The sequence below is a fragment of the Neodiprion virginianus genome, chromosome 6 (genome assembly GCF_021901495.1).
Source record: "Neodiprion virginianus isolate iyNeoVirg1 chromosome 6, iyNeoVirg1.1, whole genome shotgun sequence".
In the NCBI taxonomy this organism is placed as follows: Eukaryota; Metazoa; Arthropoda; class Insecta; order Hymenoptera; family Diprionidae; genus Neodiprion; species Neodiprion virginianus.
The window spans coordinates 30,593,120-30,608,335 of record NC_060882.1 but is presented as its reverse complement, the minus strand read 5'-3'; the positions used below and the strand labels follow the sequence as shown (position 1 = coordinate 30,608,335).

Below are 15,216 nucleotides of genomic sequence, written 5' to 3'. Positions count from 1 at the left end.
GGTAAGCCAAATTAAATCTTTTATCCAACAATTTCTCCCTCTTCGGTTCGTTCGATTAGGGCGACAGAATGCCCGTTGTCCGGTGTATTTCAATACTTAATCGGTAATTGGTGACCCAAACTACTGATGTGAGTCTGGCTGTAGCTGCGTGTGAATGTTTCCGGTGTCTAACATCTGGAGATTTCCACTAGGTACCGTTCCGACGTCACACTAGCACGAACAAACCTACTACCAAATAGGGCCTCTAAATTGGGATTGTCCGACCTTTATACGAGGCCCTAGTCGGTAACTTGCCATCCAATTTTCCTGACACACCATCTCCCATAAGGCCAGTGCCCTTTAGTAGAGTATGAACAGCATCTTCACGTTGACTGACCAACGGTCTTCATTGTAGATTCACTGTTCACCGACCAAACCTGACCAAACTGACTATGTTGCATCCGTCAATTAATGTCAAGCTACTGTCAAACAAGTGAAAACCAACAATCATTTTGAAGGAAAAGACGGAACAAAGAACTGTCGAATATTGCGACATGCCTGGAGGTTGCAGATTTCTTAAACAGTCAACACGTTTACAAGAAAAGTCATAATTGTATAAAGATGGATTTCGAAAGCCCTGATGTTGAAAAAGATTTTCCTGGCTTGTACGCTTCGGAATCCGGGAGAAAGAGCAATGAAAGCGACTGTAAGATATTAACGATTCTTCATCCTAGGAGCACGGGCTCATTTTTTGCCTGCAGAAATCGCACACGCATATTCACACGCGCGCGCGCGTGATAGTATTACATTCCTCCTGTGGAAACTATGTTCCTATTTCGGCATAAATCTCCCAATTTTCTCGAGAGTTGAATAAATCTTCATCGAGTTATATAACTTGTAACGGACATATACATGTAGGCCAAACTTCTGTGTAGAGCTACACAAGGTTCACGAGACTTGCGTGTAGTTCTAAGTATTGAAGCGTAGCATTTTTAATGACACCTGTAGTGTCTAACATTCGACTTGAAATTTATAGTTTTAAAACTCAAACAAACCACTAGTTCAAACAATATTTATGTTGGAAAGTTAGTGACGATGGACACGATAGGCCGTCTAAGAAGGAACTTCTCATTGGCAAACGTAAGGACAAAAAAGACAAAAAGGATCGTGGATATGCTACGCTAGAGGGTGAAAGCTCCCCAGAAGAAGACATCGAAACTAAGTATTGTAATACTTATGCCTTTATAGTAATAATGCCTTTCATGCAGAAATTATATTCATTTTTTTAGTATATCATGGAAAAAATAGAAGACAACATCTATCAGATGTTATCTCTAATTATGATACTTTCTCAATCAGATATCTCAGTTTATTGAATTGTTACCTGCTATTCAACACATATTTGTCCACGGAATTAATTTCAATAATTATCATTCAAATCGCTGAATGATGTACATTTGCGAAGATGTATTGAAGGCAACAAAAGTGTCTTATATAATACTAATATGGATTACGCGTCTTTTTTTTACGTCTTTTCTGGATGTAAAGCAATCACTTTTACGACAGTATAAATAAAGAGCATCGAAGTATGTAAAAGTACACTATAACATCCTAGTATTTCAAAGTGCTCTTTTTCGTACTTGGTTAAAAATAAAAATTGTGAGCCACACTTCTATTACGTAAAGTATTATGTGCACCATGGAGGGAAATTATATTTTGACTCACGTATTTGCAATATTTGTCTTCGGCTTGCGTACACATGCTCACTTACACCTCATATTGCAAACTTGTGCTTCGCGTGAAAAGATCTACTTTGCTTCTTTGGTGCACAATCTACTATTACAATTACTGATTTCTGTTTTGCTTGAAATCTTCCGTAATTCCTCATAATCGCTTTTAGTGAATTTTTTCTATCACGCTAAACCTTGTAAGGGTGCTCACTATTACATATTCTTAATCAACATTAGCATGGTAGATCTAATTACGTTTGCAGCCTATTAGCTGTTGCCTGTCGATTGACTGAGATTCTGAAATTAATAGCTTCTGTCATCACTCAGAGATGCATGGCCCTCATATTTTCTTTACGTAAATACTATTCCCAGCTACTTTGTTTTTGCTTGAAAAAAATAAGAGTGCTTAACGAATATGTCTAACAACTGCTTTGTTTCTAGTTGCGGTGACTTAATTTTGTTGATTATACTTGCTCTAATTTACTTAACAAACTTATATTTTGTGATAAAAGTTTTTATTTACTACGTACAAGAGACAAGCAATTAATTTCTTACCTAATAACATTTCCACATGTTATTTAGCTATGCACACTTACTCAAGACAGTTCTTGTAGGTTTGGATATGAAATTAGTATCTTATACGGTTGAGACTATTACAAATGAGTTAACGGCTTCTGCGTATCGCATCTATTGACTTGCGATATATTTACAAAATAGATGTAAAAGGGACTTATAAATCCCCATCCTACACAAACGTTTTTGAATTTATATATATATATATCTAACGAAAGATAAATGTGTTTGGCCATCTTTTCATATTGTACGCATTGTACTTCTTAATGTATACATTTCTTAGGAGTCCATCGAAGTCAAAAAAGTCTAAAACATTCAAGTTCCCATCTAAGAAGGAAAAGCGAGAGAAATCCAGAGAAAAAGATGGTAAGGAAAAGGAAACAGATAAAGAGAGAGAGAGGAAAAAAAAAGACAAAGACGACAAGGATACGGACAAAGAGAAACGTAAAGATAAAGATAAGGAGAAATCTAAACAAAAGTTGAAGGATCGCAAAAAAGGAAAACATTGGGAAGAAACTGTTGATATTGGTGGTAAGACAACTGCAGAGAATACTGAAGCCCTGTGATTGGGGTGATATACCAATAAAAAATTAATCAATCTTTATTGATCAACATGTTTCAGAAGAACAACCAATCTTTGGCGTTGCTCTTCAAATGGCTGTGGAAAGAGGCCGTTGTCATGACGGAGTGGAGCTTCCATTGGTTGTAAGAAATTGCATTGATTACATTGAAGAATATGGCAAGTCAATAGCATCAATAATTATATCTTTGAATATTTAGTGAAAACTGGCTAGACGGCCAGGCTCATGTACTTCATCTTGATGGTCAATTTGTGTGGAAGTGCTTTTGCAGTATAAAAATATCAAGGTCTAGAAGAGGCATTTAAAAGTCTCCTGTGTAATCATCGACTTGAGTGACATATAAATGTTATTCAATTATTGAAGTTTATTATTGTCTATTAGGGAGAGAACATCATATAGCTCAGGTCCGCTCGAGCACTCCGTTTATAGCAACAAAAAAATTATCTGTAGCTGATCAACTCTGGTATTCTCCAGTCGAAATTTCAAAATGGCCTGACACTGCAACGCTTACATGTATCTGCAAATTTTCTCGTTATCGCTTCCAGGTATGACTGTGGATGGACTATACAAAGTTTCAGCGGTAAAATCCAAGGTCCAACATCTGCGAAAACTTTACAATCAACGAGAAGTGGTAGATATGTCAGAGTTTGATCCCATGGTGGCTACAAGTTTGTTGATACTATTTCTCAGGTTGTAATTAAATTCTGACTGAAATATTGTTCAATAAAAATGAAAATATACCAGGTACGTAATTACGTGGAGTAATCAGGGTTTCTGTCTCCTACCTTGCAGAGAGTTGCCGGAACCAATACTTCAAAATGGCGAAGTTGTATCTCGATTTGAACAGGCAGCTTCATTGAAAGAAGTTGCTTTGAGAGAAACGCAGCTAATTGATTTGATAAGTCAACTACCCAAGTGTAACAAGACTCTTTTGGCATGGGTGATCTTGCATTTAGATCACCTCACTGCACATGTGAGTGTTCGGGAGTAAATATTCCTTGTAATGCTCAATGAAACAAGGTTCTTATTAAATTTTAGGAAAAAACTACCAAAATGAATGCTCAGTCTATCGCAATGACACTGAGTCCAGTTTTGCAAATGAGCCATCGACTACTCTTGGCATTGCTGTTACATTGCAAAGCATTATTTGCAAATGTTGAATTATCCAAGTATATTCCACCATTGGCCTCTGGTAGTCCAAACTTACCAGACACTATGGATGCCATAGCTGCCGAGTTGGCCAAACAAGAATCATTGCTGTCTCAAATTCATATGCAAATGAACGCAGGATTTGTAACCAAATTGAGAGAGGAACAATTGTGGGAAGTGCAGCGTCTCATAACGCAGCTCAAGGTGAGAGGTTTCGCAATTTCACGAAAAAAATACAGATTCCGGAAAGGAAAAGAATATTAATCAAATCTCAGTATCAGCAAACTAGCCAATGAGTATAAGTAAATTAATATTCATTTCTTAGTTTGGAATGTTTGTGAAATGTTTGTTTTGGAAATGACACTCATCCTGTAGGTTTGAAAATAGTAGTACAGATTGTAGACTTATTACACTTGTAGAGAAAATACAAAACTGTGCAAAAATTGGAGGGATCAACGCACAAAAGTTTAGAAGAAGATTTGAAGTTAGGCGACGAGGGTAATCTTGATATCAGTTTGCACAAAGCTAAGATCGTTCCTGAGGAAGATAATAGTTACATCAAAGCTGATTATCAGCCATTGCCTATGGCTGTTGTAGCCCATAAAGAAAGTTGTTCTCAAAGTATGGACGAATCAAACGACCAATGTGATACACCTGAAGTGAATGAGAAATTAGGTATGCTGCCTGCAAGTAAACACGTTTCGCAAACTAAATGCATCCAAGAAAAACTGGATGCATCAGCTAATGAACTAACACCAGACGAAGTAGTTAATCGAAACAGTGGGGAAACTTTGCAAATTTGTATGTATAATATTTTGATTGAAACGTGTATTTGTTAAAAATATTAATTCCAAATGACATTTATCGCACACTAGAAAATGTGATTTATACCTGTTTTATTAAAGTGAAAGCTCGACAGATATCTCTCGATAGTGACGAGGAACTGAGAGAACGGCTGATCTATGGCGAATTATTAGCAATGCAGGAATCACTAGGATCGCGTATTGCCGAAGAGCGAGGTGAAATAAAACGATTGGCCGAACTTTTGATGAATAAGGACTTTGAAAGAAGTAAGCCCATAGCAGTCCCCTGTACTCCCGAAGAAGCCGATAGGGTTGCAATAATTGAACTTGTTCTGGAAAATCAGATGCTGGAGGTAAAAATTACATTTCATAGTCGCTTTTATTTAATACAGTATACAAGAACATTAATTTCTGGTCAATGCCAAAAAAATTCATACAAGGGTTCGCATTCAAAGTTGCCGCATTTGAAAATTTTTTAAGCAGCACTTCTGCAACGAAATATACCACTGCGTAATTTGTAGCCTACAAGTAGTTCTTCCGAAGCGATACAACACTTTCTAATTTTCAAAGGTCTTTTTTGATCAAGAAATAAAAAATAAATAAATAAACCTGAATGAATCATGAATGAAAAAGTTATCAGTTCTAATAACAAGGTCATGAAAATTTTAGTTTTGCGTGAAATGAAACACTAAATAAGTGACAGCTTTACCAATTACCGACATTGTCCACATCTTTAATTATGATATATATAGGTATGTAATACAGCTTGCATTAAGCATTTTGAAGCAGTTCTCATATTTTTAATTTATCAAACATTTAAGGGACGTTAGACTGTACACATTTTACCATGTGAAAATTTTCAATTGTTTACGTCCCAGAATTGTTTTTGCGAACTCTTTTGTCAGATGAATGACTACTTGTAGCAACAGTATTATTTGGAAAAGATTAAATTCCCCCATATTTTATATACATAACAAAATTAGCGTCTTATTATTATTTTTTCTTTAAATTAAACTCTAAATAAAAAAGAATGATTTAAAAAAAAAAAAAACGAGGTTGCAACACTTGACAGGACGCGCTACTTTTACATGATGAATTATTACTACAAAATTTCGTGGTTTTTACAATAAATTGAGTTATTTTATTTTTAATTTATTTTTTGATTTTATAAGACAGACTTAACAAATTTATATGCATAAAAAGTTTCACGGGTACATGATCATGAATAAATTTTTGTTCCACACTCCTTTGTGCGCGTCTCCATTTGAACACTGTTGTTCATGAGCTAGAGCGGAAAATAAAAATAAAAATTTATATTCTTTTTAATATTTATTTCGAAAAGTATGAAATTCTATAACAATATTTCATGAATCTTAAGACTCGATCATCCACAAAAAACTACTCCCGAGCTTAAAATTTTGCAGCCTTATACTTTGGTCGTATAAAATAAGTATGACCTGTCTATATGTTATTAATTATTGTTTTAGAAAAAAAAGGCCACACTTGTGAGAACTATTATTGAAGAAAATATAGCTTGCGTGGAATTACGTGCACAATTCCTGATACAACAACTTTCAGATCAAGACTGTATGCTTGCTGCAAAAAAAATTTAATGGTTTCTAAGGTAATGACAATAAATTGATTTATGAAGATGTTTCTTAAACCAGCATACAATATAAACCGACCTGACTCTCATGTGTCTTTGACATACCTTTGTGATGCTATTAGAAGGCCTTCAACAATCAGTATATTATAGTTAGTTTTCAAGTAGTGGGTGAATTTTACTTGGGCAATTGAACAATCAGCCCTCATGTCTATACATTAATATAATATTTATAGAGAAGTCGCATTATCGTGCAAAATCATTTATTATTGTATACATTTAAGATTCTTCAATTTGAAAGACCCATGAAAATCCGGAGCTGTATCATTCTGACGCGAATGTTGGAAAATATCTTCGAAATAATCCTCGTAAAGTTTCGTTATATGGTGATTGTAGCCATAAAATTTCACCGATATTACTTTTTTGGGTTTAGTAACAGCAGGCTTGAACATAACCCCTGTTGTTTTGTATTCGTCAAAGAGCTCCACTGGAGATCTTAAAAAGGAGGACAAGAATATGTTAAAAAATTAATTCCTACTATTATTATCAGAAAATGTTTTGAAAGCACACTTTGAAACTATCATCAAAAGTGGATCATCAAAAGTGGTTCTTGTTTAAATATAGTAAATTGTCTCTGCATATAGAATCATGCCTCGTACTCACAATTTCCCAAATTCTGGCTCTAGACTGCCCTCTCCACTTGTAGGAACTCCTCTTGCAATATTTTTCGCCATTTTTTGCACCATTGGATGATAGTGCCTCTGAAAGTGAATGGTATTGAATCAACAGACGTATAATCACCAATTTGTGCTGAAAAATGCTATTTCTTTTAAGTTTACTTGTAAAGGAACCAGTTCCCAAAAAGCTGAACGTTGAGCATTGCAGTATTCAGGTTCATTCAGCACCGAATCATAGAAACCTTCTCCTATGGAGGAATCCGTGTCCAGTAAAATGTCAGTGGCTTTTCCAAGTTGCATCACTATTTTGATGATAGCTAGTATCCCAAGCGTACCATTGTGTTCTAATTGTAGTGCCAAAATACTTATTCGTTTCAGAAAGGCAATAAGTCGATTCTGTGAGATGTTCTTACGTTTTTTTATCAAAATGTTACCAAGCGTTCGTAAAATAATTATTAAATCCGCATGATTTTTACCCGCATGAATACCAAGTAAGTTTCTATAGAGGTGTGAATAAAACCTGAAAAACAAAAATCAAAGAATTTTTCCGCATTTAGTCCTTTGACATTGTTATGCGTGGATCACAAGTGAACTATTTTTGCAGCTCATAATTACCTTGATGGATCAATGTTCAATGCCTCCCCTTGTCCAGATAAAATAACAAAGACAGTTTCAATGCAATATAGTTGCTCTCTCAAAGTTAAGGTGTTACCATCCAATAATCGATTCAGAACATTAACTAAATCTTGATAGAACTCTATATTAATGCTGTGTGCAAACCTACAAAAAGTAAATAAATGTTCTTTCGCATCACACCACTTGAACAAGCCCAGTTTAAATAATGCAGTAAAGTCTAATTCTTTCTTTATACCACTTTAAGGACATAAATCACGTCTTTCTGATTGGGAAGGGGGACCAATTAGAGGGGTATGTAGATGCACTTGCTGTACTTAGGTCATGGTGCCTCTTGAGTATTCAAATGTAAAAGGCTTTGTTATTATCAACCCAAAAATTAGTCGGCAATAACACTTTACATAGTTGGTGTATTTGTATGCATATTCCTCCCTGCTTGGTCTGTCTTTGCCTATCAAATTTGAACTGGCTCAAAGATGTCTTATCTCTACCCCTAAGATACTTTATTTTGTGAGAAAAAAATGACGCAGCAATTTGTGCTTGGATGAAAACATACTTAGCTAATCCTTGTAACGTTACAGACAAAATTTTGCCCGTTGGGATTTGCTTCAGAATGCGGAAGTAAATAGTAAATACTATACTGGTTATATCGGTCAACACCCGTTGCTTGCTCTGTTTATTCTCTTCCGCTTTAGTCTCAATCATCTCTTTTTCAACTTGTTCTAGCTTCTTTTTTCTCTTCCGTTCTCGTTTACTCATAGAAATTAATTTCTGCTTATGCATCTGGAGTTTCTTCTGTTTCAATTCTTCCTCTTTGCTCTTATCCAAATTTATATCAGAAATTTTCAGAACCAACAGTACGGTCAATAATTCCACATAAACTGAGTGACCCCTAGTTTTTATATATTGATTTATTCGACGCACAATCTGTAAAAGGCACAAACAGATAAAGACTGGCAAAGTACTAGCGTTAATAAATTTTCAACAAGACTCAGAAAAATTTCCGTATCTATTTTTTATATTTCAATGATAGATTAATTTTATCATTCAAACTCTCACCACAAGAGACAATTCGCCACGTTTATCTTCTTTGAATATCTGAGTAACACATTTAGCCACTATCTCCCTTACATTTGACCATTTACTATCCAAGTATGGAACCAAAAGGTTAGCAATATTGACAGAGAAGTTGAAATATGGATGTGCGATCAAAAGCTCTGACATACAAGTGATAGCAATTTCTCCCAATATTATTTCCTGCTTTTGTAACTTGTTCATGTTCAATTTCTTTCCGTTCAACATGCTAGCAAATTTTTCAAGCTTCTGTAAGTACAACTTGTAGCTTTTCAACATTACTGCTTCATAATTTTGTAAATTCAATGTCTCCCGTTTCACTAAAAAATTTTATTTTATATGTATCGGTTAGGATGATATATCATCATATAGAATAATTTAACAAAATGTGGTGTTTTGGACAAATTGAATTGTGGACTAGGTCAGTAATCAGTATCATACATTTAACTTTATCTTGGGGGATTTGTTTAATGCTGTAGGAAGGTAGAATGTCCTTGAATACTTCCAACAAGGATACCATTGCCAATTTCCTAACGGTAATATAAACTTCTGGATGCTCTTCTTCCATAAGTGACAAAAGTACTTTCAAGTTTCCAGCCTTCAGTTCAGGATTTTCTAATAGGCCACTTGACAAAATTCCGATCTTGAAACGACGTGATTGAAGTACCTCTTCTCTGCATGCCAACAATTCTACCATTGATACTGGTTTACTTACATCTATTTTTCCCTCCTCCTAAAAAAAAGTGTTATTTAATACCATGTGCATTTTTACATAAAAACATACTTCTGATATGCCACAGGTCTTGAAAGACTTTCCCCGTTTACAATGGATTTACATCGCTTATAGATGTCAATACAGTTATCTTTTGTCTAATCAGTATTCTCAGATTTGGGTAATTTCTTACAATATATTCTAGGTTTAGTTCCTGGTCGGTCAATTCCTCTTCATCTACAGATTGTAGACCATTACTTTTACGATCCTGTTCAATTCTTAATTGTTCGTCTGTATCAAAGTTCTCTATTTCACTTAGTGGAATATGCCGTTCAATTAATTTATTTTGAGATTTGATGGGCAGGAGCATTCGTGTACGACTGGTTGTAATTGTGGTGTTGACTGTCGCATTTTCATACTTCTCCTCTAAATCATCAAGTTCTGTAGATTTTTTCCGTTTTCGTTTGATTTCAGGCTCTGATCTAGATTAAGACAATGCAGAAAGTGACTTGGTTTAGGGTACGAGCAAGCTGGGTGACTCCTTCAATTTGGATATATTTTGAGATGAATTAAGATTAAATTTAACAAAATGTCAAGATGGTAGTATATTGTAATTACAGACTGTTAAAGAGAAAATGAATCATCTGACATCAATATGGTTTCAATTTTCTGACTGAATAGGTGATGTTGAAATCACCCAAGATCTTTCTCCATTATAGAAATTTTGTTAGCAGGAATTTCTTTCCATTCAATCCCCAACGGAGATTGCGTTTTATTTTTAATACTCCATAATACTGACCCAAGTTTTTATCACAAGATTGTATATAAGGACATGAATTTGGATTAATTACATACTGGTTTAATCTAATTTGGTTGAGAAGATTGTAACTCTGGTTAGATACAGCTTTTTTCAAAAATTCCAAGTCATCTTTTTCAACCATTCCAAGCATATCTTCACCATGATCACTCTCATCTTCTGTTTCAACATTTTTTGACACTAGTGTTGTAGGTGGCTGTTGCAACTGTTTTTGAGTTTTACGGTTTCTACGGCTCTTCAATTTTCCCTGCTTAGAAAGTTTAGTCCTCGTCTGATTGTTCCTTTTTATCTTACTGATTTTCGACTTTGCTATTTTCTTGAAAGAATGATAGAAGATGCATATTAATAAAAGCACTAAAATGTTATGGAACTAAAGTTACTAATATTAATGTAATGAAAAATCAGGGAAAAAATCATCATTGTCCAATTTTAAAACAACTTTCAACGAGCTTTTCAATACATGAGTATATTTTTTTAAATTATGTTTTGCTAAGTTTGAAACAATCCTAAAGGTGTGAAGTAACGATTTTTCCTCAACATGCATTCTTATAATAATGTTACTAACTTCAAACTTATTAAATGCTGCATATTCTCTGACCACTGGGATCCAGATTGCAAAAAGAGCTGTTGTTAAGTATGGATGTTACGGTGCGAAAGGTTTGTATCAAACAGTAAGGGTAACGTAGCAAATAAAAATTCAAAATATGTGTCTCAGTTTGTTCTAACACTATGGAGTAGGGGTGCACGGTATTTCAGTATCTCCTTCCTCGAAATGTATCGGTACGGGAATACCGAAGTTTCTGATAACCTAAAGTTATTTAGTACAGTTTAATACAGATTTTTCTTAATCTTTTTTCCGACGATATTTGTAGATTAAAGTCTACCGACATTTCGATATTTCGGTTAACCCAAACTACCGAATACGAAACCCGTAATGAAAATCGGTACCTAATTTTCAATACCGCGCACTCGTACTACGACGAATCGGTTTTGTTTACTATTCTAAGACCTCTGGAAAATACGTTTTAATTCATCTCAAGCTAACTTAGACATAAATATAGTTATTACTGTTGATTTTAAGAACATTTACGTAAGAACAAGCTAAAATGTGAGAAATCACAATTCTCTACAAGTGTCGAAAGTGTGAATTTCCGGGAATCCATAATACGGTATATAATTTTTGATGCAATGAGCAGATGTGTAGTATGGCGCGTTGCACCATTAGGTTATGTCACCTTGTGCAATCGGGTGAAGAAGACTTGTATAGTGCAAATATATATTTGAATTCACTTGACTTACCCCCATATCAGAACAATGGTTTTTAAACAGAAAGAGTAAATGCTACTTTTATGCAGACACCACTTCCAGCGTCAATGAATTTCAAAATTGACTCAAAGCACGTGGACGACGCGGGATCGTTAACTCACGAGCAGGCTGATCTCTGCTGATGTCGCTGATGACCGCGGGACAACATTCAATGCTGGGTGTATTCCGAACACGAAATAAGAGAGAAGGAGACCGAACTCTGCCGAGGCCGCATCCCAAAAGTGGGATCAATTTTCCAGCGATAAAAAAGTGAGCAGTTCGCTGCGAAGAATAACGGAGATGACGAGTCACGCATGCGCAGTACGACTCGTACGACTTACCTGCGTCCTTATCTCTCTCGCGTAAAGTGCGAGTGAGATAGTTTTGTTATGACAGTGAGGTTAGTTTTTACGGTAAGATGTCAGCGTGTCGTGTACCGCAGTGCAAAACCAAATATAAAGACAAAAATAACAATCACACGTTGTTTAAAGCTCCCTCGGTACGTAACGTGATCATAGAGTGATGGTAAAACAAAATTATACTTCTGTTTATGTTTATTACCAGATTGTACAATAAATTGAAATTGCCAACAACAAGCAAGAAATATCGTTTTTATGTATATATCTAATTTGTGAATCCTTATATTCTACATCCTAACCTTATCTCCTAATTCTCATCACTGTAGCTGATAATTTCTATTATGTAAAACTTGTATATATCCTGATTCTCCTATTTACCATTTACAATTTTCGTATTGAACATGATTGATAAATTGTTTACATTTAAAGCATGAGTGTAACAAATGGTTGTTCAATATCCTAGTGATCTGGCAAAGGCATTTTATCTACGTTGTTCAGAAGAACAATAAACTGATCCATATTAACAAGGATAATACATTCTCAGAGCGGCCAAATTTTATTGTCTATGTATATTTCAACGTGCATATCTGGTAAAACAGCAATCCTTTTCAATCTTTTGTAGACCAAAAAATGTGCGATCTCCTCGTGTAAAACCCCAACTTGGTGCTGGTAAAATACTTACACATAGCTTTTTCCTCAAATACGTGTAATTAAATTCATTAAGTACTTGCTCCATATCTGTAAGAACGTCCAGAATGATTCAAATGCTCCACTATTTACGGCTTAAAGTTCCATAAACAACGTTCGTAAAATACGCACCTATGATTTCTGACTTCGCAGCGTATTCACGTTTCTTTTTTGCAAATAATAAAGCCATATTTGTGATTCTATCATTATGCCAAGAAATTATTACGCATCATAACCTCATGAACTTGCTGTCACAACAACAAAACTGTCTCACTCGCACTTTATGCGAGAGATACAAGGACGCAGCTAATCGTACTGCGCATGCGTGACTTGTCACCTCGGTTATTCTTCGCAGCGAACTGCTCACTCATCGCTGGAAAATTGATCCCACTTTTGGGGTCGGAGTTCGGTCTCCTTCCCTCTCACTTCGTGCTTGAAGCTTGGCATCTTGGATTACCACGCAGTATTTAACCTCAATTCGAGTGAGTAAATCTACCACTAGGCCTATGATTTACAACGACCTGAGTTTATTTTACCCAACAATTATAGCTCATTTTTAAAACGGTATATTTAACTTGTAGGTTAGTTTACTTTTATGCTGTCAACAGTTGCCAGTCGAAGCAAATCCCGACAGAGCAAATTGGAGAAAAAAATACTTGCATTCATGATTCTCCGGCACGTGCTTATCCATAGAAATGGTATTTTTCACGTGTACTCACTGTGGTGAGGCAATAAAGAAGCCTAAAGTCGGAAAACACTTTCAATTCAAGTGCAGAAATTCCATTTCAGTCAGTTGCATGGATTGTTTCCAAGATTTTCGGTACGTTCCAGTTGGGTGAATTTATCTGATTTATAAAACAAAAAAACTAGAATACAATTAGAAATATGAAAAATTCGTAATATACCTTGCATAATCTGTGTGCTAGATGATGTATGATTCCATGTATAGGGGACAAGAGTTTGTCAAACACACCAAATGCATAACGGAGGCGCAGCGGTACGGTGGAAAAGACTTTGTCCTCCGGCCGAGCAAAAATAAAGGAGAGCAAAAACAACAAGATTGGGTTGCAGTAGTACATGCTGTCATTGAGAATTCAGAAAACCTATCTGTTGCTGAAAGGAACATTCTTAATACATTGTCAAATCATGACAATGTGCCGAGAAAAAAAGCAAAGTTTTTTAATTTTATGAAAAGCATGTTAGCCGGTCGAGTTAACTTGACAGTCCTCGAGAGTATATGGACTAAAATGGAAGAAGCCTTCAAAAAAACTTTAGCGAATAAAGCTCCTACAAATACTAATGTTTGTTCTGTCGCTCAAGATAATGTAGTGACACCGATGATTCAGACAGATATATCGGAAAATGAGAACAACGAAAACTTATCCAATGAATATAAAACAGCAGATCCTAATGCCGAATACAGTGGGAACTCGGAGAATCAAAGTTGTGAAATCAGCCTGCAGACAACTGATAATAGCAGTAGCAATAAATCGAAAAAATCGCTGAAGCGGAAAATACCTGAAGAAATGCAATATCAGAAGAAGGAAAACTTCCACACTAACAATAGAAATTGTGAAAATTTCGAGCAAAATTTATGTTCAATAGGTATGGAAGAAAATTGCGTTGTAAGTAAAAAGTCTAAAAAACTTATAGGTGATGAATTAGAAAGTACTAATTTAACAACTGCAATGAGTCAGAATAATTCTAAAAATATTTCCTATAATAACGAAATGGTAATCAAGAAATTTAACTGGAGTGATGCTATACTGGAGGTACTTTACTCTAAAAAGGAAGTTTCTCTGAGGAAATTGAGAAAAAAAGTTTTGCGACAGTATCAAATATATAGTAAAGTTACAGTACTAAAAGGAAATGCTGCTGCTAAATTTGACAGAAAAATTAATAGAATGACACAGATTGTTATCGAAGATGGAAAAGTCAAACTAGCAAAGTGATATCTAGGCAGACAAAATCTTGTAAAGAAAACGACCACAATAAAAATAAGGGAATTTTGATTCAATATCATTCATCCTAAATTATTTGCGTTATTTGTTGATTTGCATGTGGTGGTATATCTTCTATATTGTTTTAATCATTTCCCTCCTGCCAAATAATAAGTAACAAATAACTGATCCAGCCACTATTCCGCCTACAAATATCGTACGTGGTACATGAATAGCCACTAAGAAATTTTTCCTAAAACTATAATAGGACTTACTTAATAAGCTGGCATATCTTCCCAAAATGGACAGTATTCGAGATATATGACAAGTACAGTCGGACCTCTCTATAAGTCCGTCCACGCTCCTAAGGGGAAGTTTTTCTAGGAAATAAAGTATCCCCATCTTGCTCTCCTCGCGAGCGGCAACAATCGTTTTCCGTCTTCTTCTACACACCGCTACCTCTTAATAGGACCTGCTGCTCGAGTGGGAGACCACTGTGAGCAAAAAACTAGGGAAGCGTGCTTATTGGGCGAGGTTATTACTCAGAGGTCTGTACATACGAGTTAGAAATCATAAAAACAATAAAAATTAAAC

The 15,216-nt window shown here is 35.3% G+C and overlaps 3 protein-coding genes across 10 annotated transcripts; 2 read left to right on the top strand and 1 right to left on the bottom strand.

Annotated features, from left to right (window-relative positions):
• The first annotated feature begins 210 nt into the window (after positions 1–210).
• LOC124307217 (ralA-binding protein 1) lies at positions 211–11,891 on the top strand. Of its 7 annotated transcripts, XM_046768711.1 has the most exons (12): positions 211–285; positions 395–685; positions 1,066–1,201; positions 2,566–2,813; positions 2,905–3,021; positions 3,409–3,553; positions 3,656–3,836; positions 3,902–4,216; positions 4,432–4,813; positions 4,918–5,168; positions 6,303–6,439; positions 9,989–11,891. In XM_046768711.1, exons 2-11 carry the CDS (start codon positions 601–603, stop codon positions 6,426–6,428), a joined length of 1,986 nt encoding a protein of 661 aa, XP_046624667.1. In that variant the 5' UTR covers positions 211–285; positions 395–600; the 3' UTR covers positions 6,429–6,439; positions 9,989–11,891. The 7 variants fall into 7 exon arrangements, with proteins under 7 accessions (XP_046624667.1, XP_046624666.1, XP_046624672.1 ...); XM_046768710.1 differs by having other exon boundaries at positions 217–685; XM_046768713.1 differs by having other exon boundaries at positions 218–685; positions 4,432–4,687.
• On the bottom strand, positions 6,665–11,768 carry LOC124307209 (nucleolar complex protein 3 homolog). Of its 2 annotated transcripts, XM_046768691.1 has the most exons (11): positions 11,631–11,768; positions 10,370–10,647; positions 9,708–9,996; positions 9,244–9,535; positions 8,788–9,122; positions 8,285–8,655; positions 7,711–7,875; positions 7,509–7,615; positions 7,258–7,439; positions 7,082–7,179; positions 6,665–6,913 (listed from the first exon to the last, which is right to left on the bottom strand). In XM_046768691.1, exons 1-11 carry the CDS (start codon positions 11,634–11,636, stop codon positions 6,685–6,687), a joined length of 2,352 nt encoding a protein of 783 aa, XP_046624647.1. In that variant the 5' UTR covers positions 11,637–11,768; the 3' UTR covers positions 6,665–6,684. The 2 variants fall into 2 exon arrangements, with proteins under 2 accessions (XP_046624647.1, XP_046624646.1); XM_046768690.1 differs by having other exon boundaries at positions 7,258–7,615.
• Positions 11,892–13,366: 1,475 nt separating the features above from the next.
• On the top strand, positions 13,367–14,715 carry LOC124307224 (uncharacterized protein C16C10.8). The gene is made up of 2 exons (XM_046768734.1): positions 13,367–13,502; positions 13,632–14,715. The coding sequence occupies exons 1-2, from the start codon at positions 13,378–13,380 to the stop codon at positions 14,632–14,634; spliced, it is 1,128 nt and encodes a 375-aa protein (XP_046624690.1). The 5' UTR covers positions 13,367–13,377; the 3' UTR covers positions 14,635–14,715.
• Positions 14,716–15,216: the final 501 nt, after the last annotated feature.

Coding starts and splice junctions, on each gene's coding strand:
- LOC124307217 (XM_046768711.1), top strand. CDS start 601: ATGGATTTCGAAAGCCCTGATGTTGAAAAAGATTTTCCTGGCTTGTAC. Junction 3,554..3,655: donor TTGTTGATACTATTTCTCAG/GTTGTAATTAAA, acceptor CCTACCTTGCAG/AGAGTTGCCGGAACCAATAC. Junction 5,169..6,302: donor TGGAAAATCAGATGCTGGAG/GTAAAAATTACA, acceptor TTATTGTTTTAG/AAAAAAAAGGCCACACTTGT.
- LOC124307224 (XM_046768734.1), top strand. CDS start 13,378: ATGGTATTTTTCACGTGTACTCACTGTGGTGAGGCAATAAAGAAGCCT. Junction 13,503..13,631: donor GATTGTTTCCAAGATTTTCG/GTACGTTCCAGT, acceptor TTCCATGTATAG/GGGACAAGAGTTTGTCAAAC.
- LOC124307209 (XM_046768690.1), bottom strand. Junction 8,656..8,787: donor GTGGCGAATTGTCTCTTGTG/GTGAGAGTTTGA, acceptor TGCCTTTTACAG/ATTGTGCGTCGAATAAATCA. Junction 7,616..7,710: donor TTGAACATTGATCCATCAAG/GTAATTATGAGC, acceptor TTTGTTTTTCAG/GTTTTATTCACACCTCTATA.